At 37.5% G+C, this 25,555-nt stretch overlaps 1 protein-coding gene across 1 annotated transcript in view; it reads left to right on the top strand.

Annotated features, from left to right (window-relative positions):
• The window catches only part of Focad (focadhesin), a 299,217-nt gene that overhangs the window by 31,112 nt on the left and 242,550 nt on the right, over window positions 1-25,555 (top strand). The window contains exons 3-5 of the mRNA XM_047524416.1: window positions 1,977-2,051; window positions 4,336-4,490; window positions 22,791-22,895. Of these exons, the coding sequence (XP_047380372.1) occupies window positions 1,977-2,051; window positions 4,336-4,490; window positions 22,791-22,895 (335 nt within the window). The remainder of the gene's footprint in view (window positions 1-1,976; window positions 2,052-4,335; window positions 4,491-22,790; window positions 22,896-25,555) is intronic.

Below are 25,555 nucleotides of genomic sequence, written 5' to 3'. Positions count from 1 at the left end.
TAAATTCTATTGTGGAAGATTTAAATAACAATGTCAACTGAATTAGCCTTGCCTTTTGTGTTTTCATATCAATTTAGGCTCTATCTCTGATTCATTAGAAGATGACTTCAAAACTACACTAGAGAAATTGAACCTGGGGGAAGTAGGAGATGCATAGCATTAAACTTATTTTCTTTTAGTCCTTTTTCTACTATAAACTATAGCCTTTTTCCCTCTGTTGCATTTCATATTGGTTTTATTAGGCTCTTGTAATTGTGCCCTGTTCTCTGTGAATTGAGTATTTCTTACTGTTCTTTTGTAACGACTGCTTAGTGTTCACACCATATTTCATTGATTCACACACATTTTTTCACATTTTAGCATCTTTGAAATTGGATGGCATATAGTCATTGATGGCAACAGTTGAGATACAGTTGGTACTGCCTGTACATTTGTGAACTTGGCCATGGTTTTCTAAATGACTTTTTTTTTTTTTTTGTGGTGCTGGGGATTGAACCCAGGGCCTTGTGCTTGTGAGGCAAGCACTCTACCAACTGAGCTATATCCCCAGCCCTCTAAATGACTTTTATTAATATAAAATCAAAATTCTAAATTATAAGAAACTTTGTATATTATAGATTAGTTGGCACCATTTTTTTAATTAAAAAATTTTTTTAGTTGTAGATGGACACAATAACTTTATTTTATTTTCTTATTTTTATGTTGTGCTGAGGATCGAATCCATTGCCTCATGTGTGCAAAGCAAGGGCTTCACTGCTGAGCCCCAGCCCCAGTCCACCATTTTTCTTTTTGTGGTATATAAAATAATGGTGCATCTCATAGCAGATGGCCAGATACATTCAATGAAATATGGCATACCTTGTGAAACAGAATCTAAAACTATTCACTGGTCGTCAGTTCTTGTTATTATCCTTTTGCTAGGAGGTAAGAGTAAATTGAACTAAACTTGAAATTCATGTAAATTGAGTGACATGTTTTGCAAAACTGAGACCCTCAAACACTGAAGTCTTAAATAAATTCCAGTGTTTGAAACACACACATGTACACACCATAGAGGAAGGGAGTGGGTGCTGTGTTTTATTTGAACTTCTGGACTGACAGCTATTTTCAGCTATATAATACATAGCTTCAAGTGTAGGATGACAGTTGTTTCAGTAAAGATTTCCCCAGCCTTCTCAGAATGACTGTGATTGTTGCCAGCATATTGACTCCCAGATAGCAGTGCTGGGTAGTACTGAAGTACTAGGGGTATGAATATGAGGTGGTAGGAGGTAACAATATTTATATATTTGTGTAATCAACACTTCTGTAAGAATCTTGAATTTAATATTGGGCTCTTGACTAAAGCAGGATGTGGGAAAATTTTAGAGAGATTTATGAGACTGAATTTTTATTAAAGGGCTGGAACCTATAATAAAATGATAATGAAATAAAAAATAATAGGCCTAGAGGAAAGAGAATGGCAGTAGTGGAGGGGAGATCTATTGGTTCAGGTCTGTATGGGCCATAGTTATAAAGATGGGGATGACTTTTTTCTCCATCTTCATTAAGGGTATGATGAAACATGATGGATTTCATTTAGATGCAGAAATGATTTTAAAAATTGTGAGGGTTTCTTATTGTCTCATGATTTAAGGATTAAGCAATCTCATAATATATTGTATCACTACATGACAGCAATTTGAACTGAAAATCTAGCAATTTTTTAAACATGAACTATTGGTGCTTATTGGTGATCTGGAATAAAATGCTTACCTTGAGGGTGATGCTGGAGATTAGAAGTTATGTCTGTGGAGTGCCTAATTCATTGCCTTCTATGTGGCACACATTCAATGAAGGAGCACTTTGTTTATTACCAATTGGCTACCTGGCACATTATACACTAGTCAACTAGTATTGATATCTGGTACCTTCAGATGCATTGTTTACAAAGAACTTCTGAGAGATTGTGTTCATTAATTTTGTTTGTTTTCTAGGCTGTGGGTCATCTTATTGCTGCAGTCCTAAAGGAAAATGGCTTTTCAGGAAAGATTCACCAATCCACAAACCAGGTCTGTCTTTAACTTTGTGCTTTAATTCTATTCTGATATTTCCACAAGCTGGATCACAAATGCACTGGTCTTGTTTCCCTTACCATTCAGGTCACCAAGAAGGTGATTTTGAATGGTGAGAACTTTATTGCCTGTTTTGTAGTTTTCTTTTTTTGATTAGCTATGTTTTCACTCTATATAATTTTTTTTTTTTTTTTTTTTGCGCGGTACTGGGGATTGAACTCAGGGCCTTGTGCTTGCAAGGCAAGCACTCTACCAGCTGAGCTAACTCCCCAGACCTCTATATCATTCTTTAAAATTTTTAAATTTATTACAACAGACTCCAAGAGTGCTTGTGGAGGAGGTGAAGGAGAGTATTCTTGTGACTATTAATGAAGAATGGTGGGATGAAATGAGGAAAGCCATACTTTAGAGAAAGTTAACTCTGAGGAAATATTTTTGGCTAATAGAGAAAATGAACATAGTGGCTTTATTTGAGTATAAGAGATTTCTCATGCTTCAGGTCAGCCCCAAACATTAATCCTAAGTTAGAAAGGTCATGCATTGACAGTTGGAGTGGGAGGAAAACTTCCATTCCATACATAGGGCAGGTGAGTGCCCAGAGCTGAAGCAAAGCTTGAGATTCTGGGACACAGCACTTGGACTTTGGTTGGTCAGTGTAATGTATCTTGATGTGCTGGTTGGGAAGCTCTGCTTAAGAGAAGTGCTCTGGGTGCACTCTGCTGAGAACATGAGTGATGGAAATAAGATTTTTTTTTTTCACAATACAAAAAAAAAAAAATTAATTTCCTTTTCTTCCTGTTCTTTTTGATCAGTCTAAGTTATATTTCTTTACAGCTTTTGCTGACATGTGGAAGTAAGTGTAGGGGCATGCTTCACTAATTGGCATTTATCTGGCATTTGTATGTACTCATATAAATTAGGTTTTCTGAGAACCCTGATCCTAATCCTGCCTATAATCACATTATGTACTTTGAGAAGATCTAGTGGTTTTACTTAAACTGCCAGGATTTATTGAATGTCAAATCCCTGTAACTAAATGTTTCCTCTTCTACTAATAAATGAATGAGAACACAGTATTACCTGAGGCAACAGTTTACTTACTCTTTTATTTTCTCTTTCTGGCCTTAGTAATGGAGTAATGACACTTAGAGCCCTTTGATATTGTCCATACAGGTGAATAGGATTTTCTTCTGAATAAAAGGAGAAACGGAATATAAACATTTTCTTCCTGCAGTGACTGATTTTTAACTATATTGTTCTTTTTAATACTGGGATCTGAAGACTGAAGAGGCTCTCAGCCAGCCACGGAGGGAAAGTGGGCACAATATGTTTGCTGGATTCCATTCTGTTTGGAAGCTGCAATCTTCATCCCCCGCACCCCCCCCCCCGCCCCCCACCAAATGATATGTTTCCCTAAAAGATTGTTTCAAGAGGGAGGAAAAATAGCTTCATTATGAGTTCTTTTTCTTCTTTAATAAATAAACAAAACCATGTGAAAATCTAAATGGACCTGGCCCATGAAACATTCAAATAAAGGTTTACTGTTATCAATGAACCTTCTTTGGCAGTCAGGAGTTCCTGAGAAAGTTATAAATGCAAGCATCCTGCTTTTAAGAGGTTTTCAAAATAAGACTTTATGTTTACTGAGGTACCCTTCCAGTGCTGTTCTATCAAACATGAATTTGCAGTGTGAAGGGGAAAAAGTCAATCTCCTTCTTGGGCATTGTTGGTAGCCATGCAATGAACAGCTTGCTGGTGTTTTCTCCTACTTTTCTCTCCTTTCAGGGCCCACATTAGACTTGGAACAAATTGTGGCAGGAGCATTGTGGGAGGGCATGGGCAGCTTATCGGGGTGGGTGAAGACCAGTAACATTTTCTGAAAATGTTATTCTCATTTAAGGCTTGAAGCATACATAATATTTGGAGTTCAGCTTAGGCTAACTGATAGGCTGATGCTCTTGGTGTTGGATTAAAATGCCCTGTTAGAGCCTGGCTGGAGTCAAGCCTTTGCTGGTTGTGTGCCTGATGTTAGATTATACCTCTGCCTGCAGCCAGCCTTATTTTGCAGCCCAGATACCAGGTGTGAGAGAGTTTCTATATCAAAACACATCCATTTGCTCTCTTGGAAAATCGACTTTAGTTTATTCTAGGAACAGAGTGACAACAGCATCCTCTTGGCACAAGAAAGCGAGCCTACTGTGAACAAATTACACGTTGATGAATGACGGTGTGTGTGTTTGCTGTTCATCAGTGTGACTTTTAATCACTGGTTTGATTTCAGACCCCTGCTTTGAACTTGCTGTGGGAGAAGTGCTGCAGTGACAGTGTGGTGGTTCGAACAGCCTGCTGTGAGGGTCTGGTGGCGCTTGTTGCTCAGGATCATGCAGAGTTTAGCTATGTTCTCAATGGAATTCTCAATCTGATTCCGTCAACCAGGTACTGATTCTTCCATGTTCCATCAGTTGACAATTTAAGCTTTCAGAAAAAAAAGTTCATTAATTCCATGTTATGGGTCAACATTGACCCAACTTGTTTTAATTTCCCTTTAAATGACATGCAGTTATTATTTCATGTGTAGTAAGATCATGGTAATTTAAACCCTGTGATTTGAATTTATGGTCATTTGCTGTATTTAAGTTTAGGGACTCTAAACTTCATTGCTCTTTTATGAGGAAATTAACAAAGTATTTTATAATTCACAATTGTAGTAGTACAACTTCTTGACTTATTTTAAGAAAGATTTCCCATAAGAATTGATACTTTTACAGTGATACAGTTTATATGTTGGCCCTTGTCACTGGTAATGTGTATTAGAAAGTGATAGCACTTATTTCTTTAAAAGTATTTTGTGATTTTTGAATACCTTATCTCTGATTATTCCAAGTGAATAATGTTTGTTCTTTGAATTTATTTTGTGTAGCCATATTTAGGTCATTCACAGATTGAGGACCATAGATTCACAAGGGATAGTAAAGGCCAACCATTCCAAGATGGTCAGACAGGACTATATTGGAAACAGTGAGCAGCTCTTGTAAAGTACTCCCTGAGGATTGGGGGTGTAGCTTGGTGGTAGAGTGCTTGCCTGGTATGTGCAAGGCCCTTGGTTCAATCCCCACCATTGCAAAAATCCAAACCAAACTAAACCAACCAACCAAATAGCAACAAAACTCCCTGAAAAGGAGATGCCACTTTTTGCTTAAAGAAATGCCACTTTTTTGCTTAAAGCACTAAGTTTTTGCCCACTTTATATCATTTGGGCTTCTGCTCCTTCTCCTAACTCTCACCCAGCCAGCCTCCCATTCTCCTCCATGCTCATTTTTTTATTGTGATATTGTAGAACTGAATGTTTAATCTTTTTCTGTCTTCAGTGGAGAGGGACAACGTCTGGAACTATCGATCTGAGGAGGAAGCCTGCCTGGGCTTGAAGTCTATTGGACTATGTGAATTTTAGCCTTTTAACCTTTCTGCTTAAATTCTGTCCTGTTTCCTCAGATAATCTCTTTTTACATTTTTGAAGCTTTGACTTTCCTTTTAATTCAGCTGCCTGTGGTAGTTATAAGTCCAAATGTAGAATGGTGTGTAAGTGCTTCTCAAACCAGTTCCGGTCTCCCGGTCAAGCTATGTTTCCTCCCGTGCTCCCTCCGCCCACTTGGATTTACTGCTCAGTCTGCCCGAGCCTTTGTAATGCTCCACCTTTGCATGTGCTCCTTTTCCTTCTTCTGATGTCGTCTTTGTTATCCTTCAAGGGTCAACTCAGATATCCTCCTTCCCGCCCAGATATTTCCTCTTCTCACCTGAGTGACTTGCTCTTTCATATAAATAAATAAATAAATATTTTATATATATTAATTTGTATTTTAATACCTTCCATACTCATTGCACTTAGTCGATGACCAAATATTTTTGAATAAGAAAGGGTTGGATCATAACTAAAAACGTACTCATCTTCTGTTTCTGTACACACTCTCTTGCTCACGTGTGCACACATACACACACACGCAAATGATTTTAGAATTTTATTGTATTTTCATTAAAAAGTACTTTGGAAGGATGATTTCTAAACATTGAGAATTTTATGTGTCTCACTTACTGGTTGACCTTTTAGCAAGTCACTAAGATTTTGACTTACCCCTTTTATTTGTCAGATGCAACTGATAATATTTATTCCCTCTATGTAGTTTGTGGATACCTCAATACCTTTGTGAACATTGAGTCTACTTGCATTGTACAGTTGTAAATTTATATTAGAGTATTAGCAGTGAAGGGATCAGAGCAATGTCTTCTGTGTATCTAAGGGATAATTAGAACAGATTATACCCTTAAGTTTAGAAAATTATCTTAGAATATTATGTTGGTGTGGGATATTATTCACACATCAGTAGAAATCCATCTCACTATTGTAAGCTGCAAAGTATCAGCTTCACTAATAGTGAATCTGCCTATCATCTGTGTATAATTATAAAATTGGTTTTCCTTTTTTAAATTTAAAAATGTATTTTTTGAATAGGCAATACATTCACATTGGGTATATGAGGCAAAGTCTCTGTCCTACCTACCCTGTCTCTGTTTTTTTCCACAGAGACAAAACTGTTACTAGATCTTATTATCTTTTAAAAGATATTCTATGTACATATAACTGAAAATTTATATATTTGAGAAAGTTCATATAGTCTGAACTGTTAACCACAAAGAAATGTAGACAAAGTAGACCCTGAAGTTATTAAATCAATTTTCTTCGGTTTTTTTTTTTTTTCAAGTGGGGTTTTTGTCCAGGCTGGTTTTAAACTCCTGGACTCAAGTGATTCTCCTACCTCAATCCCCTGAATGCTTGGGCTACAGGGGTGTGCCGCTATACCTGGCTTCCAATTTAATTTTACAATCAGTTTGGTCATAAGATGCGTTACATAAGTGCTACATTTTTCTTATTGTTGCCAGTAGAGGTAATAATTGTATGTCAGAAAACAGAATTTTCTTCATTTGCTTTATTTCAAGTAGCATAGCTTTGAGGTTTGTAGTAATTATAAAGACCAAACTTTGTACTGTTTATGTTTTTTTTTTTTTTTTTTTAAAGCAAAATGAGAATCAAATTTAAGAAACACAAGCTAATTAGAAACAGAAGACTCAAACAGCCTCCTCCTCCAAATGCTGCTTGGGGAACTTTCTGAGACACAAACCATCTCTATCTCTGGGATCTGTAAGCAGGAATGACTTTGGAAAGGCACTTTGGGTCTTCAGTTCTAGTATCTAAGTTTCTACCTGACTCGGGATGTCTCTTTTTTAAAATAGAGGTTTATTAGAATCTAAAGGTACCTTGGGAACAGAGCCACATCATGACTATTTTTGATTTAGCAAAATAATTCTAAAACTTTGTCTTTCCATCTTGCTTGACTTTGAGCCTAATATCCTTCAGGAACTGAGAAAGTGGAGGGGGAGAGAAAAAACCAACAGTGAGAAGTCTTCTATAGAATAGCCAGTTAGAAAATATGGCTTGTGGACTTTTCTCAGCATTGCAGCAGAGGTTGAAAGCTACCAAGATAGAAGGAAAAGTAGGTGAGATGCTCTCTTCTAGCTGTATTACCAGCTCTTTGGCTCTTTGCAGGACTCCTCTGTTAAAATACCTTTGGAACAAGACTGGAAGCCCTCTCCCACCTGAAACCAGCTTGCAATTTGCAAAACTTGGTTTCAAGGCTGCTTTCTTGTATAGTCTAACTTTGAAAAAGACTTAACATTTGCGAGTGCTCTGGTTGTCTAAACTTCAGGGAGTGGCTGGGAAAGTGTCTGGCTCTGCTTGAGAGACTGTTCTCTTCAAAGGAACAGTTTGATGTCCTAGAGTGTTCTGGGTTCAAAGCAGAGGCAACATGAAACAATTGTAGACTAGTTTTTATAGCTTCTGTAAACAAAGAAATGGATTTAAGCCCTCTAAAATGTCCTTTTAATCAGTAAGGAAATTTGAAAAAAAAATTTCCCTAGGGAGGGTGAAGGAAAGAAGGGAACCACAAAGGAGATACAGTAAGGAAATCATTATCACCCATTAAATGTGAATTTTGAAATGAACCAAAACTGAAATTAAAGTGAATGATATATAGTAGCATATACTTTTCTTGTCCTTTGAGGACTTGCTTGTTTTGAGTTGAGATTGTTTTTGGTTTTGTTTTTAATATTGAATTTATCCTGAAATAAAGATTCCCAGAGCAAGGAGTTTTCCATTTTTCTTTCCTTAGATATTTTCCCCTTTAACTGCACCAGCTTCCAGAAAGCTCACACAGCCATTGTTACAGTTGCTTAGTAACGGGATTGCGAATAAAGTCTTACTCTCCTGTGGAACCAGGTATTCAGTGTTCAATATTGAGGTGTCATGACAGCCTGTAATTTCAGCCCAACTGCTTCCCCCCACACCTCTTCATTTGCAAATGTGCTTGGTAGGAAGGCTATGCTTCCAGATAAACTAGGCTAGTACTTGACTTGTGTGCTTTTTTGTACTTCCAAACAGGGAAGGGACCTGGGGTTATATATTTTGGGAATATAAAGTGTGTTAAGTGTGAGCAATTGCAGTGTATTTTTTGAGATTTCTGCAGCCTACTTTTTTAGGGGCGGTGATGGTGATGGTGATGGTGGTGTGGTGCTAGGGTCTTATGCATGCTGGGTGAGTGCTGTATCACTCAGCTACACCCCAGCCTCAGTCTACTTTTTAATGAAATGTTGTATAGAATATTACACATTCCCATAGAGGGTCCTGACTATTGGATTGGTGAGTCTTTGATCTTGAATTGATGAAAGTCCCATGATTAGAAATGTTTCTGAGAACTCTTCGAAGTTAAGATTTATTGAGAAAATACTTATCTTTCAGAGTCTACTCTTACTGATGATCTTGTTCCTTGAGAAACTTAATTGCTTTGTTATTAGGTAGGAAATGCTGACAATTAGGCAGACATGCTGTTCCTGTCTTTTTGCATTGCATTCTGTACTGTTTAGCTCCTTTCTCTTTATTTCTTTTGGTAGAAGAAGAACCACCAAGGAAGGATGGATTTTTGAGGTATCCTCCAAGGATTATTAGGGAAGATGGCATCCTTTAATCTGCATCTGGGGTATCAGAGTATTACTTTATGGAGATGATTTCAGGGTCGATATATACATTGATATCATTGCTCACTTAACTCTTATCAGAGGGTGAAAGAGTTACTAGATCATTCCTGTTTCCCCATCTTGTCTTTTAAATATTCCTTTTAGGCCTATTAACTTGTTTCCAGATGTAGTCCTTCCTTTCCTCCCCAATCCTTTTCTTTTTTTCTTCCTCTAAAGTACCAGGATCTCTCTCTCTCAAAGTTCATAAACAGAAAAGTGATTCCAGCCAGTTTCCTCATCTAGGACATTCTGCCCTAATTTTTTTTTTTTTTTTTAAGTCCGTCGATCTGGCTGAAAGCTTTGTTTATCACAAAATCTTCCATTTTGAGAGTCATGTGTTTATGCTGAAATGTTCCTAGGTGATTTAAGAACAGCAACTACTGAACACATGTTACTTTCATAATGGAAAAATGCTTTAGAAGAAATCTGGCTGTTTTCTGAATGAGTATACAGAACTTTTTCAAGCAAAAGCTCAATAGCTTTACATCTCTTAGGGTTTTTTATTTATTTATTTTTCTAAGAAGTATTTATCATTCATTTAAGCATGAATTTCACAAAACTTTTTTTCTTCTCTGTTTTTTTCATAATGTTAAAATGAATTTAGACAATGATTTGATCATTAATTTAGTGTTTCTTATTCACTTATTTGCTGGTGACTTTCTGTGCTTTAGGCTGCCCACTTATCCTTTTCAGGGATCTTTGATTCTTACTGGTTATGACAAGACTTGTCCACATTTATACCATTTGTTTCCATGATACCCAGAGATGTTCCCCTTTTAGGATGCTCTTGTTCTTCTCTTCAGTTCAAATCCTTTTTATTCTATCCCTGTTCAAATATGAGTAGTTTCTTGTGCCTCATATTTGATATATTTTGAAAGCAAAGAAACAAACATTATTCATAGTCTTTTTCAAAGGAGACAGAGCATACATGAGCAAAATTTAGTGTTGTAATCAAGTAAACCCCAACAAAAGAAAACTGATACATGTTATCCATATGCACAATACTGATCATGCCGTTCTGCCTAGTGAAAAGCAATTTGCATGAGTGATTTTAATTAGTGAAGTTTGTACAGCTTGACAAAATAATTGTTTGTTCTATATATTTTGGAATCTTTAACATCATTTTGATCCATACTCCCTCATTGTAAGATCTAGGTGTTGGCACTTTGTGTGTGTGTGTGTGTGGGGGGGGTACTGGGGATTGAATCCACTCTACCACTGAGCTTCGGCCCCACTCTTTGTATTTTTATTTTTTGTTTTGAATAAGGGTCTCACTACGTTGTCCATTCTGACCTCGAACTTGCAGTTTTCCTGTTTCAGCCTCCCAGGTAGCTGAGATTACAGGCATGTGCCAACATGCCCACTAGGTCTTGACTTTTATGCTCAGTGAAAATTAAGGCCCCTATTTGCATTGTTTTTTGCTATGGCAATTGTGGCTCAGTCCTGAAGGCTCCTTCACTCTCCCTTAGAGAGTTCTTGAGTAAATTTAGTTTTTCTTGGCACCTGTCCAAGGAGGAACTTGTTCCAGCTGATCTTTATTGAAGAGCTTTTGGCAGCAGGTTCCTGAATACATTAGGAGCCTTTGGACTACGAGTTAAAGAAATTCACTTGAACTTTGAGCATAAAAAGGAGATTTTCATTTGTTTTTTTTTTTTTTTTGAAGGATTGGGGGTGCCATGGGACCCTAAAACAGGAATGCCCCTAGGCTTCACAAACAAATTGGATACAGGCATTGTGTTTCATTCTGGTCACTTTATGCAAACTGACTTTCTCTGCTTCCTAGTTCATAGGGCACCACTTGATCCTGGGTTCAAGGATCATTTCTTATGTATGAGAGATAGCCAAACTGAGAATAGAATTTCTTGACCTCAATTACAGATTTCAGGGGCAGGACCCAGAGTTGGATCAGTCAGCTCTGACAGGGGCTGTGTATCAGTTCCCTTGGGCTGCTGTAACAAATGACCATGAACTTGGTTTAAAACAACAGAAATTTATATTTTCATGATTCTGGATGCCAGAAGACCACAATGAAGGATTGGTTCCTTCTGGAAGAATCCCTTCTATGCCTTTTTTCTTGTCTGGTGGCTGCTGACAAGCCCTGGTATCTCTTGGCTTGTGGCTGCAAAATTATATTTTATGTCTCTGAACTCTTATGAACAATGTTTCTGTGCATCTCTTTTTCTCAAATAGTCTGTTTTTTTCTCTTGTAAGGATACCAATTATTGGATTTAAGACTCACTCAACATAATCTCATCTTGAGATCCATAATTATATCAGCAAAGATACTATTTCCAAATAAAGTCACATTCACAGGAATTGGGGGTTAGGACTTAGAAGTGTCCTTTTGAGGAACACAGTTTAACTCTCTACCAGCTGTGTCTTCATTGTGTGAACATATACAGTAAGCAAATGAGTTGAGAAGCGTTGTTAATTCCCCAAACAGAGAGGAACCCTGGATGCTATTTCCGAGGAACCTTCTGCACTGGGATTGAACTTGAAGGAGGGCCATGACCTTGGAAATAGGTGTTGCTCATCCAATTTAGATCTAGCTTTGAAACAATTGTGCTTAAGTATAAGTGGCTGAGATCTGATCTGTGTTGCTCTGAGGGATAGAGGGAGGAGAGATTGAGAGTTGGTGTCAAAGATGACAATTGTTTTACTGGGATGGTGGGGTAGTGCATATTTTCTATCCTCTTCTTGGTTCAGAATGTTTTTCAAAAATTATAAATTATCTCTCTGAACAGGAATAAAAATAGAAACATTGACTGCATTGGTTGCTAGGGGGAGGGGTGGGTAAAGGAGGAAACTAGCCTTCCTTGAGAATCAGCTGTGTGCACAGCTTTGTGCTTTAGAACCTCACCTGGAATTCCTCACTGATTCTTCACAACAGCCCTGTTGAGGGGAGACTTCTTCATCAGTGGTATTGTGTTCTTTCCTTAGGAGACACTTTCTGATTACTTTCCTTTTGGGTGATGTTAGTAGCCATTGATACTTAGTGACTAGGTTCATTAATTCGTTGGATTAGGGGTTTTAAATGTTGACATTCCAATTCTGTCATTTTTTTCTTTGCTTATTACTTGATTTATAACTACCAAGAGAACCTTTCCAATATTTACTATTTGGTTACCTAAAAGATCAATTTGAAAAGGAAAGATAGGATATATACATAATTCTTTCCTTTGTTTACTAAATTCCAAAATAATGAGTACTTTTTTTTTTAAACATCCTTTCCATGGTGACCAGATTTTCTTTCATAAAAAATATTAATGAGCTCATGGATTAAACATTCTTGATATGTTTTTCAGGTCTCTTTTAAAATATTCTTTAATACTCTATATTTTCCCTCTTTTTTTAAAGTTTTTTTTTAAGCTGTTGATGGACCTTTATTTTATTTATTGATTGATTTATATGTGGTGCCGATGATCGAACCCAGTGCCTCATGCATGCAAGGCAGGCACGCTACCACTGAGCCACAACCCCAGCCCCTTATTTTCCCTCTTATTATTTTTTACACTGGGGATCAAACCCAGGGCCTTATGCAAATTAGGTAAAGTTCTACCCCTGAGCTACATCCCTAGACCATCTTCTTTCCTTCCTTCCTTCCTTCCTTCCTTCCTCTTCCTTCCTTCCTTCCTTCCTTTTTCTTTCTTTCTTTCTTTCTTTCTTTCTTTCTTTTCTTCCTTCCTTCCTTCCTTCCTTCCTTCCTTCCTTCCTTCCTTCCTTCCTTCCTTCCTTCCTTCTTTCTTTCTTTCTTTCTTTCTTTCTTTCTTTCTTTCTTTCTTTCTTTCTTTCTTTCTTTCTTTCTCTTCCTTCCTTCCTTCCTTCCTTCCTTCCTTCCTTCCTTCCTTCCTTCCTTCCTTTTTCTTTCTTTCTTTCTTTCTTTTTCTTCCTTCCTTCCTTCCTTCCTTCCTTCCTTCCTTCCTTCCTTCTTCTTTCCTTCCTTCCTTGCTTCCTTCCTTCCTTCCTTTTTCTTTCCTTCCTTCCTTCCTTCCTTTTTCTTTCTTTCTTTCTTTCTTTCTTTCTTTCTTTCTTTCTTTCTTTCTTTCTTTCTTTCTTTTCCTTCCTTCCTTCCTTCCTTCCTTCCTTCCTTCCTTCCTTCCTTCCTTCCTTCCTTCCTTCCTTCCTTCCTTTTTCTTTCCTTCCTTCTTTCCTTCCTTCCTTCCTTCCTTCCTTCCTTCCTTCCTTCATGCTAGGCAAGCATTCTACCACAGAGTTACATACCCATCTCTTTTTTTCTTGAGACCAGGTTCCACTAAATTGTCCAGATTGGCCTGGAACTTATGATCCTCCTTCTGCCTCACCTTCCTAAGAGGCTGGACTTACAGGCATGCACCAACATGCCTGGCTAGTCCCTTTATTTTATTTATTTTTTGTACCAGGGATTGAACTCAGGGGCACTCGACCACTGAGCCTCATCCCCAGCCCTATTTTGTATTTTATTTATAGACAGGGTATCACTGAGTTGCTTAGCATCTTGCTTTTGCTGAGATTGGCTTTTAATTCGTGATCCTTCTGCTCAGTCTCCTGAGCTGCTGGTTTTACAGGCATGTACCACTGTGCTCAGCTATTCCCTCTATTTTTATGGTTTTTTGGAAGGCAGGGTTAAGTAGATCTCAAAAGTCCTATTATTATTCAGTGATTTTCATACATAATAGGTGAGTTAAGATAGAGGGAGGGAAAGAAAATAGCACCTTCCCAAAGTTGGTTCTTGTTCTTATATCATGTAATATTTCTGAATCTCTCTTAGGAGTTAATCTGCAGTGTGTTAGATTTAGCTACAGGGTTGGTGGTCTTCAACACAGCAGTTAAATTTGTATATATCATCTAAATATTTCTTTTTCTTATATCAGGGATCTAAGTAGGTTTTAATGTTATTGAGTCTATATGTTAAATGAGAAAAACAAACAAAACCCCAACCAAAAGATTGCTGCCTCCCTTGTCCCAATAGAGTTGTTCCATTGCTTGATGATATTCATGTATTATATCAATATTATTTTCCTAGCACTTACAATTCCTTCATTGGTTAAATGTGTAATTCCTGAATTGAATGACCCTTTGTAAGCACAACCACTAATACTATTTGTACCAGTTTATTGAGTAAAAAAACCAAACAATGAATTTTGATAATTAAATATATCAGCTACTCTAATTTCAATGTGCATGTGTAAAATCATGTCATCACAAAACTAGAAATTATCTTCAGCGATTCCCCCTGGATCTGAGCAAGGTAGTACCGTAGGTATATCTGTCCATATGGGCCATGTAGCACTTGAACACATTCAGTGAGTTTATTTCTTGTCTCCTGTTCTTCTGTGCTCAGTGCTGTGATGTCAGGTGAACTGAGCAGGCATTGTTGTTGCACTCATGGTGTTTCTGGTAGAGGGACAGATTGTGACAAGTACATAGTTCTACATGTTCATCTACGTTCATGAAAATACACAAATGACACTACACTCAGACAAGTACAGTGCGCTGGAGGGCCTTTAATTAGAGGCTGTGACTTAGGTTATCAAGGAAGGCTTTCATCCTAAGATGAGACCAGGGAATGTGTACATGTTATCCAGGCAAACACGAGAGTGTGAAACTTTCCAGGTACAGGAAATGGTTTGTGCCCAGTTCCTGTTGGAAGGAAAGGTGGCTACTAGGAAGGCTGAAAGAATACTCAGAGCAAGTGGCGAGCCATTGGAGATGAAGCTGGGAAAGCGGTGGGGGCCAGACCATGCAGGCTGTGATGGGTGATTGAGGATTTGGGTCTTTATCTGGGGTGCAGAGGAAATCTATTGAAGTGTTTTGTCTAGTGCATATCAGTGGTTCCAAAAAGATGACTCTGCCTGTGGCATGAAGATGAAGTTGAAAGTGTTGGCTTTGGGGTAGGCAGACAGAGTAGATCAGGGAGATTAGTGCAGGGTGGTGTGGCCGATGTTCAGGTGAGAAATGATGTCTGTCCAGTAGAGATGTAGATAGATGTTTAAGGGTTTTAGTGGGTGAAGCTTTTGAGATAGATCGACAATAAAGATGCCTGAAAGGATCTATCAAAGGTGACGCCTTATTTCTGGTTTGATTTGCCTATAAGTAGTAGGGAACATTAGAAGACCAGGTTTATGGGGATAACAGGAGTTCAGTTTTGGACATGTTGAATATGAGGTGGAATTCAGATGCTGACGTGGGAATAGCTGGATATGCTCGTTTTGTTAATGATATCCCCTGAACACAGTGTGATATGAATGTCAGGCATAATATTTAATCAGCTCTTTTTTGTCCTGTTTTAAAGTCTTTACTTTGATTTGTTAATTAACTGTTCTGTGTACCTCAAACTCATACAGCCTGCTTGTCTGAAGGCTAATTCTAGTTCCCAAAAATGTTCTTTGGAAGCCTACTTTCTTAAGTTAAACAGCATACTTTTGTGTCTGTACTGAACTGTGACTGAAGATAGCTCCTAAATAAGACACTGGTTATTTCATTGTTTATTTAAATTTTGCTCATACTATCTATTCAGAAGATCACATTTAATCTTCTATTTGTGTTCAGAGTGCTGACGATATAGCCTACCTGGTAGGGTGCTTGCCTAGCATGCGGAAGGATTGGGGTTCGAATCCCTAGCACCGTGGGGTGGAAAAATCCAAAAAAACCCAAAAACAAACAAACAAACAAAAAACCAAAATAACAAAAAAAACTGTTTGTGTTCAGAGTCCTTCCTCAATTAAGATTATAAATTCTCCCACTTTTTTTTTTTTTTTTAGTTGGAGCCACTGCCTTTTGCATGCTGGGTTAAGTGCTCTACCACTGAGCCACACCCTCACTCCCTTTTCCTTTTTTTACACTAATAAAGTTGTTCATACTTTTTTGACAATCCAGACAGGTACTTCTAGATTGTGAAAGTAGTAAGTGGTAAAATTTCTTTTTATTATCTTATTTTTCTTTATTTTAAAAATTCACTTTTTATTGGGTCCTGATGTAAAGTAGGAAATGACAAGACTGGAAAGCCTCAGCAATATTAAGGTGTATGAGAGGTTCTCCCAGGTCTTGGCCTTGGTTTCCTTCAGAATATAAAGAAAGCTAGGGTATCTGAATCCAGGTCCAGGTACATAGAGGTAGGGAACAACTAACTCTAGTGAAATTGGAATCCCATTTCTTTTTTTTTTTTTTTTTTTTTTGACAATTTTTTTAAAAAAACTATTTTTATTGTAAATAAATGGGATATATGTTGTTTCTGTGTTTGTACATGGAGTAAAGGCATACCATTTGTGTAATCATACATTTACATAGGGTAATGTTGTTTGATTCATTCTGTTATTTTCCCCTTCCCCCCACCCCTCCCACCCCTCTTTTCCCTCTAAACAGTCCCTCCTTCCTCCATTCTTGCCCCCTCCCCCCATTATGTGTCATCATCTGCTTTTCAGCGAGATCATTCTTCCTTTGGTTTTTTGAGATTGGCTTATCTCAGCATGATATTCTCCAATTTCATCCATTTGCCTGCAAATGCCATAATTGTATTATTCTTTATGGCTGAGTAATATTCCATCATATAAATATACCACAGTTTCTTTATCCATTCATCAGGAATCCTATTTCTAAAAGCATTTATATGCACATACTCTCCAAGTTTTAAAAAATTGTCCTAAAGCTTGCTTTTCTTCACTTAGTATGCAATGGAAAGCTTTCCATGTCACTATTTATCCATCTGTTTGTATCCTTATTAACGGGTTCAGAGTGTTCTGTAATACAGATTTGTTATATTTTAGCCATTGCCCTATTGGTAAACATGTATGCTGTCTTTGTGTGTTTGTGATGCTGGGCATTGAACTCAGGGGTGCTTTACCACTGATCTACATCTTCATCCCTTTTTATCTTTGTATTTTGAGGCAGGGTCTCGATAACAGCTAAGAGGCCAGGCTGGCTCTGAACTTGCATTCCTCCTTCCTCAGCCTCCAGAGTTGCTAGGATTACAGGCCTGAGCCATTGAGTCCTGGCTCTATTTCATTTTTCAAGATAACAAATGTAGTGTGGTATCTTCTTTTGATGTAAGTGTGTAACTGTAGGATGGGTTCCTAGAAGCAGAATTTATGAGGAAAAGGGTATATTCATTTAAAATTTTTATGGATGATGTGAAATTGCTCTCTATAAAGGCTGGAACAAACTTCACTCAACATGAAAGTGCTTATTTCCCCATTCACTCATCAACACTGGATATTAGGAATCTTATTCTTTGTGATTTGCATATCCATATTGTCTACTTGTTTTTCTAGCCTATGACTTGCTTTATTTTGCTTTTCTTGTTTTGTGGATATTAACCCATTTGTCTATCATGTGTTACAAATATTTCATCTTAGACTATCTACCTGTTTCTCTTCAAAGACCAAAGTTCTTTGTAGTTTGTATATTTTTATTCCCTTAGTTATTTCTTATGAATATCTATGTTAAAAAATAACAGAGGAAAAAAAAATAACAGAGGTAATAGTTTAAAAATAAGCCTTCTAAAGTGTCTAATTCACTGGTTTTTAGTATATTTATAAGATTTGTGCAATTATCATGGGTTATCTTTTTTTTTCTGTGTTGGGGATCAAACCTAATAAACCAATCTCAAAAAACCAAAGTACGAATGATATTGCTAATAAGTGGATGATGACACATAATGGGGGGTGGGAGGGGTTAGTGTTAGGGTTAGAGTTAGGGTTAGGGAGGGGGGCAAGAATGGAGGAAGGAAGGACTGTATAGAGGGAAAAGAGGGGTGGGAGGGGTGGGGGGGAAGGGAAAAATAACAGAATGAATCAAACAACATTACCCTATGTAAATTTATGATTACACAAATGGTATACCTTTACGCCATGTACAAACAGAGAAACAACATGTATCCCATTTGTTTACAATAAAAAAAAAAAAAAAGAATGTTTGGCAAGTGCTCTAACACTGAGCTAACCCCCCAGCTCCAGCAGGCATTACTTTTTAACTGGAGAACTTTAAGAAAAAAATTTAGAGTATTATGTCTTAAAATATTTCTTTTACCCTAATACATTACTCTCCTTCTTCTTTGGTTTCATTCAGGTTTGTACAGGAGAATTTTGATAACAGCTGGGTGTGGTGGCACATATTTCTTGGAAGACATTCAATCAGAAATTCAGTCAACACAGATCATCTAAAATTCAACTAATAATTATGCCCAAGGAGTAGCCTTGTGAGGTTGTTAGGTGAGACCTGAACTTCCTCCTGCTGTACATAGAGTCATTTTAGCTTAAATCAGACATTAGAGCTGCTTTTCAGTTGTGTACACATTGAAGACTAGAAGATAGAAAGGCTTCTGAACATGTAGTGACTCTGTCACCATGGAAAACCAATTAGACCCTCTGGATAAGTCTCAAGTCAATACTGGATTCTCGGTGCTGTTCACCCACTCAGTGATGATGAGACTTTGCTCAGTTAGCTACAGCTCTGAGATTTCATGGTCTCTTAAAATATATCTGGGCACAGGCCTGGGTCAGAGCCCTAGGACTTGTATGATTTGGAGATACTGACTTGCAAAGGGCAAGATGCAATCCTGAGTACTGGTGAGTGATCTTTAGAGAATTTATGTATTTGGAGGAGTCGAGTTCCACTGAAGGTCTGTGAGCTCTGCTGTCTGTGCCTAAGGCCAGACATTCACACCTAGGGACAGGTTCTTAATAAACTGGTGATAGAGTAGTCATAATTTCTATGTCAAAATATCTCCAGGTCTTTGTAAAGGAAAATGTAGTGAAGAATTTGATACAATTCCTCACAGGAAGTACCATTCCTTACAGTCCAGGATCCTTAGCTACAGAAAGGTTCTGATCCTGTAAAAGTGAATGGATATGAAGAATTGCAAAGAATGAATTTATTTCAAAACTGTGGATGTTGAGATATGTTCTTCCTAAGCTTTGGAGTAAGAAGAGACTAGAAACTTGGAGTGTGTAGAGAAGGTTCTCCAAAGCATCTCAGCAGTTCCAAAGGAAGAAAACAGGGCCATGTATCTGTTACCCAGGGAGGGCATCAAGGAGGTGCCATGGTCTGTCAACCTTTCTAAGATAGTCACGGTTTATTCCAGTTTTAAAAAGATCTCCTCTTTAGTTTTTATTGAGCCATGGTGGTATTAATTACGACTACTTTAATGTGGTTACTATTTTATGTAATCAACATAAGAATTATACATGATATAGTGGCCATTTTGATCAAAGTACCATGGAAATGACATAATACCAAGGTAGGGGATGTGAGCAGAACTAATATTTGAAATCATGAATGAGAATCTTTATGGGAAAGGCTTCATGCAGTGTTGAGATCTCTGTTCACCAAAGGACGCATGCAGGAGAGAAACCACGCTTGTGTGACACTGTCGCAAATGATTAATTCAGGAACCTACATTGCGTGGTCATAAGGGGATCCATCTGAAAGAGAAAACATACCATTGTGAAGACTGTGGAAAATGCTTCAACTGCAAGGGAAACCTCAATACTCCCCAAAGAATCCACTTAGGAACTAAACCATATGGATGTCTGCAGCAGCCCTGTGAAATGGAAATACAACATGAACCACAAATGCAAGCCACATTTGTAATTCAAAAATTTCTGGTAGTCATATTTAAAAAGTAAAGAGACAGATGATATTAATTTTGATAATGCATTTTATATAACCCAACATATCAAACATTATTTCAGCTTATAATCAACATAAAAATTATACATGATATTTTACATACTTTTCTATGTTTAAGTCTTTTAAATACAACATTTTCCACGCAGTATTAGGGTCTAGCACATGCTATACAAGTACTTTACTACCGAGTTACATCCCCAGTCCTTTTTTGTAAGTTTTATTTTGAGACAGGGTCTTGTTAAATTGTTCAGGCTGCCCTTGAACTTGTGATCTTTCCACTTTATCCTTCCCTGTATATGAGATTATAGGCATGTGCTGCTGAGCCTGGCAAATCCAGCATGTATTTTACACTTATTGTACTTCTCAATTTGAATTAGTCTCATTATTAATGCTGTGTGGCCATGTGTGGCTGGCTGGTATACTGTATTAGTGGAAATCTTTTTTTTTTTTGGGGGGGGGACGGTTCCAGGAGCACTTGACCACTGAGCCACATCCCCAGCCCTATTTTGTATTTTACTTAGAGACAGGGTCTCACCGAGTTGCTTAGCACCTTGCTTTGCTGAGGGTGGCTTTGAACTGGAGATCCTCCTGCTTTAGCCTCCTGGCTGCTGGGATTACAGGCATGCCCCAATGGACCTGGTGATGGTTCAAATCTTTTATGTGGTTGTTTTAGTCAGCTTTTTCATTGCTGTGACTAAAAGGACCTGACCAGACAATTGTAGAGGAGGAATGGTTTATTTGGGGGCTTATGGTTTCAGAGTTCTCAATCTATAGACAGCAGGCTCCATTCCTCGGGGCTCAAGTGAGGCAGGAAGGACATCACAGGCAGAAGAGTGTGGCAGAGGGAACCAGCTCACACTATGATCAGGCAGCAGAAAGAGAGGTCTCCGTTTGTCAGACACAAATATATATAGCCCATAGCCACGCCCCCATAAACCACTTCCTCCAACCACACCCTACCTGCCTCCAGTCATCACTCATTTAATCCCATCAGGGGTCAATTCACTGATTAAGGCTGTAGCACAACCATTTCTCCTCCAAAACTTCTTGCATGTGTCACACATGAGCTTTTGGGGGATACCTCACATCCAAACCATAACAGTGGTCAAACCTTTTGCCAGTTGTAAAACTTTAAATGCCTTAAAAAAATGCATTAACATCTCACATAAATGCCCTAAATGATATTTAATTAAGTGAAAGTCTTGTCCTAATGCTCAAAGAAAGTTAACAATGATTTGTATACTACTACATTCTAAATAGTAAATGACATAATAATACATTTAAGGACTGAAAAGAGTGCTTAGTTTACAGTAGATGTTCAATAACTATTAACAACCATAATTTAAAAAGTTATGTTTTTCATTTAACAAACTTTTTTTTTTTTTTTTTTTTTTTTTTAAATTTCTATGATTTCTTTCTAGTTCCCAAGGGAGATCCTCATTTAAAAAGGGCAGGCTATTTTTCTTTTTGATATATTCTCCTTCAACTACTTATAGAAAACAAGGAAAAAAATGAAAATGTCATTCTTCCTTCCATTAATTTTTTTTCCCTATGATATATTATTTCCTTTAATCAAATTTGAATGATTAAGGCAGTGAACTGGTGATGGTGCAGGTGGAACTATTAATAATATTATATTAATAATATAGAGTAGAAAGAACAACCATAGCCCCATGTTTATACAGAAGTTTGACATAAAACTGAGATGTCATTGCAAATTTGTGATGAAAGTAATGATTCTTTTTTTTTTTGGGTGCGGGATCGAACCCAGGGCCTTGTGTTTACAAGGCAAGCACTCTACTGACTGAGCTATCTCCCCAGCCTGAAAGTAATGATTCTTAAACACAATGTGTAGAGACCATATCTGCCTATGAATAGGAAGTAGAGGATAAATATCTACAATATACCTAATTCAAAAAGATTTCTTGTACGTTTTTTAGTGTCTTTTAAAAATTATTTATTTTTAAAATTATTTACAGTCTGAATTTTGATTCATTGTACACAAATGGGGTACATCATTTCGTTTCTGTGGTTGTACACAATGTAGATTCATACCATTCGTGTAATCATACATGTACATAGGGTAATGATGTTTGTCTCATTCCACCATTTTTCATACCCCCTCCCTCTCATTTCCTTCTACATAATCTAAAGTTCTTCCATTCTTCTCTCACTCCCCCCACCCCCATTATATATCATCATCCACTTATCAGGGAAAACATTTGGCCTTTGGTTTTTTGGGATTGACTTATTTCACTTAGCATGATATTCTCCAGTTCCATCCATTTATTTGCAAATGCTATATTATTATTCTTTATGGCTGCTTAATATTCCATTGTGTATATATACCATAGTTTCTTTATCCATTTATCTGTTCTTTATCCATTTATCCATCTAGGTTGGTTCCACAATCTAGCTATTGTGATTTGAGCTGCTATAAACATTGATGTGACTGCCTTAGTGCAGTGTGATAATTAATTCTCTTTTAATGGGAGTTATTTACTCTGATTGGTCCCCTGGCCTACTTTTTTGGGCATTTGATCTATTTCATATGTCTTCTTGGGTACTTTTCATAGTCTGCTAATATTTATAAATGAAAGACTTGATAATTTGTCATGGGCAACTGATGTGGACACTATCTGAAATTATGTGGGGGCAATGTTTGTCTTTTTCCTTAATAATTTTCCTCCAAGAGAGTGTAGGGGGGTGATTGATAGGTGGGTGGTTGAATTCTTGGCTACTTGTCTCCTTCCTTAAATGTATTGGATTGGTCTTGGCTGTGCTACAGAATGAGCTGGATGCCTGTAGTGACTACTGTTCAATGTGGGAGGCAAATATTCAATTACTTAAAAATGGTAGGATGGGGCTGGCATGTAGCTCAGTAGTGGAGCATTTGCCTAGCATGTGTAAGGCCCTGAATTCAATCCCCATACCAACACAAGCAGGATTAAGCTCCTGTGTAGCATATTTATGTCTATAATATTTAACATGTTATTATATTTCTTACAGGAATACACATGGCCTGATAAAATCCATTATGAAATTATTTCAAATGCAAGCCTTAAAGGAAGGACAAGGCGGGGAGAAGAACATTCAGGATATATATACTATTAGGTAAGCCTTTTCTTCTGTCTTTCTAAAAAGAAAAAATAAAGTGAATTGTTAACTAAGTTGTGGATTGTGACATGACAATCCATTAAGAGGTGGCCGTTTAATTCAGTAGGATGTATACACAATGATTGTGAGTCTTCACTCTCGGGAAGCTAGTGTTTCAAAAACTCAGAGGAATGAGATGGAGGTGACAGTAGCTGATTGTCACCAATGTGGGTTTCGGGCTTACTTCCTTGGAAGTTAAATCTGTTACCCAAAATTCAGGTCATTTTTTTTTTTTTTTTTTTTGCTTTAGAAAATGTAACTATCTCCCCATTACTATGAAAATTGAAGAGGTCATGGAACAAATATTCTTAAAGCAGGAAGAGTTTGGATTAGGCAGGATGGTGAGCTTCCTCACTATACATACTAAGCAAAATAAGTCAATCCCCAAAAACCAAAGGCCGAATATTTTCTCTGATATGCAGAGAAATAAGTGGGGGCACTAGAGAAGAATAGAGTTATATTAGGTAGAGGGGAGTGACGTGAGGGGAGGGGATATGGGGATAGGAAGGATAATAGAATGAAACAGACATTATTATCTTATACACATATATGACTGCATGACTGATCTGATTCTACAACATGTATAATCAGAAAAATGAGAAATTATACCCCATTTATGTATGATACATCAGAGCGCATTCTACTGTCATGTATAAATAATTAGAACAAATTTAAAAAAAAAGTAATGGGACACTATGATTTGCAAGTATTATTTACTGAGGCCAAGATGAGTAATTAGGAGCATTGATTTGCTTTTTCTTTGTCATCTAAAGAGTGTAATAAGGTAGAATTATCTTAAAAAAATAAAAAAGGGCAATAATATTTGTAAATTGCATTGGATTTTTACAAGGGAGTTATGGACAAGGAAGGCATCATGCTCACCTTGAATGATGATTTTACCTATTTCCTGGATGTATCCAAAAGCCGTACCTTAAGAGAGGGGCTCTCAGTTTCCATAGGACACAGAAGATGCACATAACCAGTTTATGTGCTGTAGGAATTCTATTCAGTGGTATATCTAGAATGTGCCTGTAGAAGAATGAGAACATGGAACCATAAGCAACTTCTTCATAGGGTAGGGGGAGATGACTCTCATCGACTCTGGTGATCCAACACCGACAATAAATCAGGTCCTTGTGAACCATCATTGGCTTGATCTTACTGCACCTGTAGTTTTGAGAATTTACTACCACAGATGTCAGAGTCTGAGTCTCCAGTGTAGCATGGTGCATATTCCTTACCTGTATTTATAGTGCTTTTCTTTTGATAATGAGAAGATAGGATCTTCTGTATTACCATGCTCTTTCCTGTATTTTTAGTGCTGCTTATGATCTTTTTTATTTTTATAAGTACATTATCAAGAGTTTCTTAAGGCTTTTTAAAAATAAGGTCAGATTCACATTTTATATATTTTTATTAGCATATATTTTAGTATCTTCAAACATACAGAAAAGTTGGAAGAATAGGATACACTGAATTCACTGATTTATTTTTAAATGGGGGAGCAAAAGAAAAATTACTTATTTGAAAGTACTGTAGAAATTTGTGATACACAGGGTAAAGTTTTCCAAATTGATAAATATGCTTTTCTTCCCTTCCTCCTTCTTATTTCTCCTTCTCTTTCCTCCTCCTCCTCCCCTTCTTCCTCTTATTGCATAGTAATACTCTTTGTAATGCAAATTTTTGCTTTCAGTTTCTTCTTCCTCTATTGCCTTGACTAGAATTGATCCTGAAGAGATGATAGATAATATTTCTGGAGAGACGTCTGTGTTTCCCCCTTCTAAAGAAAGAAGTTCAGAGTCTTGGACCAGAGTTCCAGGGTAGAAAATAATTCCACTTCATTGTTGTTCAGTGGGGGTTATTTATTTATTTTTAAAAAGACAAGTTATTAAGGTTTTTAGTTTAATGTTAGTGTCTAACAGTTTCATTGAAATACAATTCACATACTATACTATGATCGCCCACCGCCCGCGGGGACAATCATAACGCGTACGCTCTTCTTGAGCACAGGAACCAAAAGGGCTTTATTCCACAAGTCTCAGACTTATATTGAGAACATCAGCCTATCAGAGAGTAGACTACCAGGAAAGTCAGCCTATCAAGGAACAGTCTCCAGGCAAATACCAGGATCGCCTCATGTACAACAGCCAACCAGAGTTACTTCCTAAAACTTGTTTATGAGTGCAGCTGTGTCTGGCAAGCTGCCAGGCGCCATCTTAGAGATCAGGCCACGGTGCGGCTCTGGGGCCCTCAGAGCCCGCCCCTGACATCTCCACCTTATTCTTTAAATAAAGAAAAGATGACTTGGGACCATGCCTGTCTTAGGTTGTCCATGGCAAATTACATCCTTACCCGTCATTGGAATTCTGACCTCCAGGCGTCAGAACCCTGTCTTAGGTTGGTATGCATTTCCACGGATCTTACCCGTCTTTGACTACTGGTCCAGCATGCTTAGCCATACTTGGGGGGATGTGCCTGTCTCAATGGCTGTCAAAGTCTGTACTATAGCCCGTTGATGACATCGGGCATCTTGGCGAGCTCTGATTTGGCTGCGTATAACATAGGCTATCCCCAAGCAGATAATAATCAGAACAGCTACTGTTCCAGCCCACTGTATT

This window comes from Sciurus carolinensis, chromosome 14 (genome assembly GCF_902686445.1).
Source record: "Sciurus carolinensis chromosome 14, mSciCar1.2, whole genome shotgun sequence".
In the NCBI taxonomy this organism is placed as follows: domain Eukaryota; kingdom Metazoa; phylum Chordata; class Mammalia; order Rodentia; family Sciuridae; genus Sciurus; species Sciurus carolinensis.
Note: the sequence above shows the minus strand (reverse complement) of the source record. Positions and strands in the feature narration are given on the sequence as shown.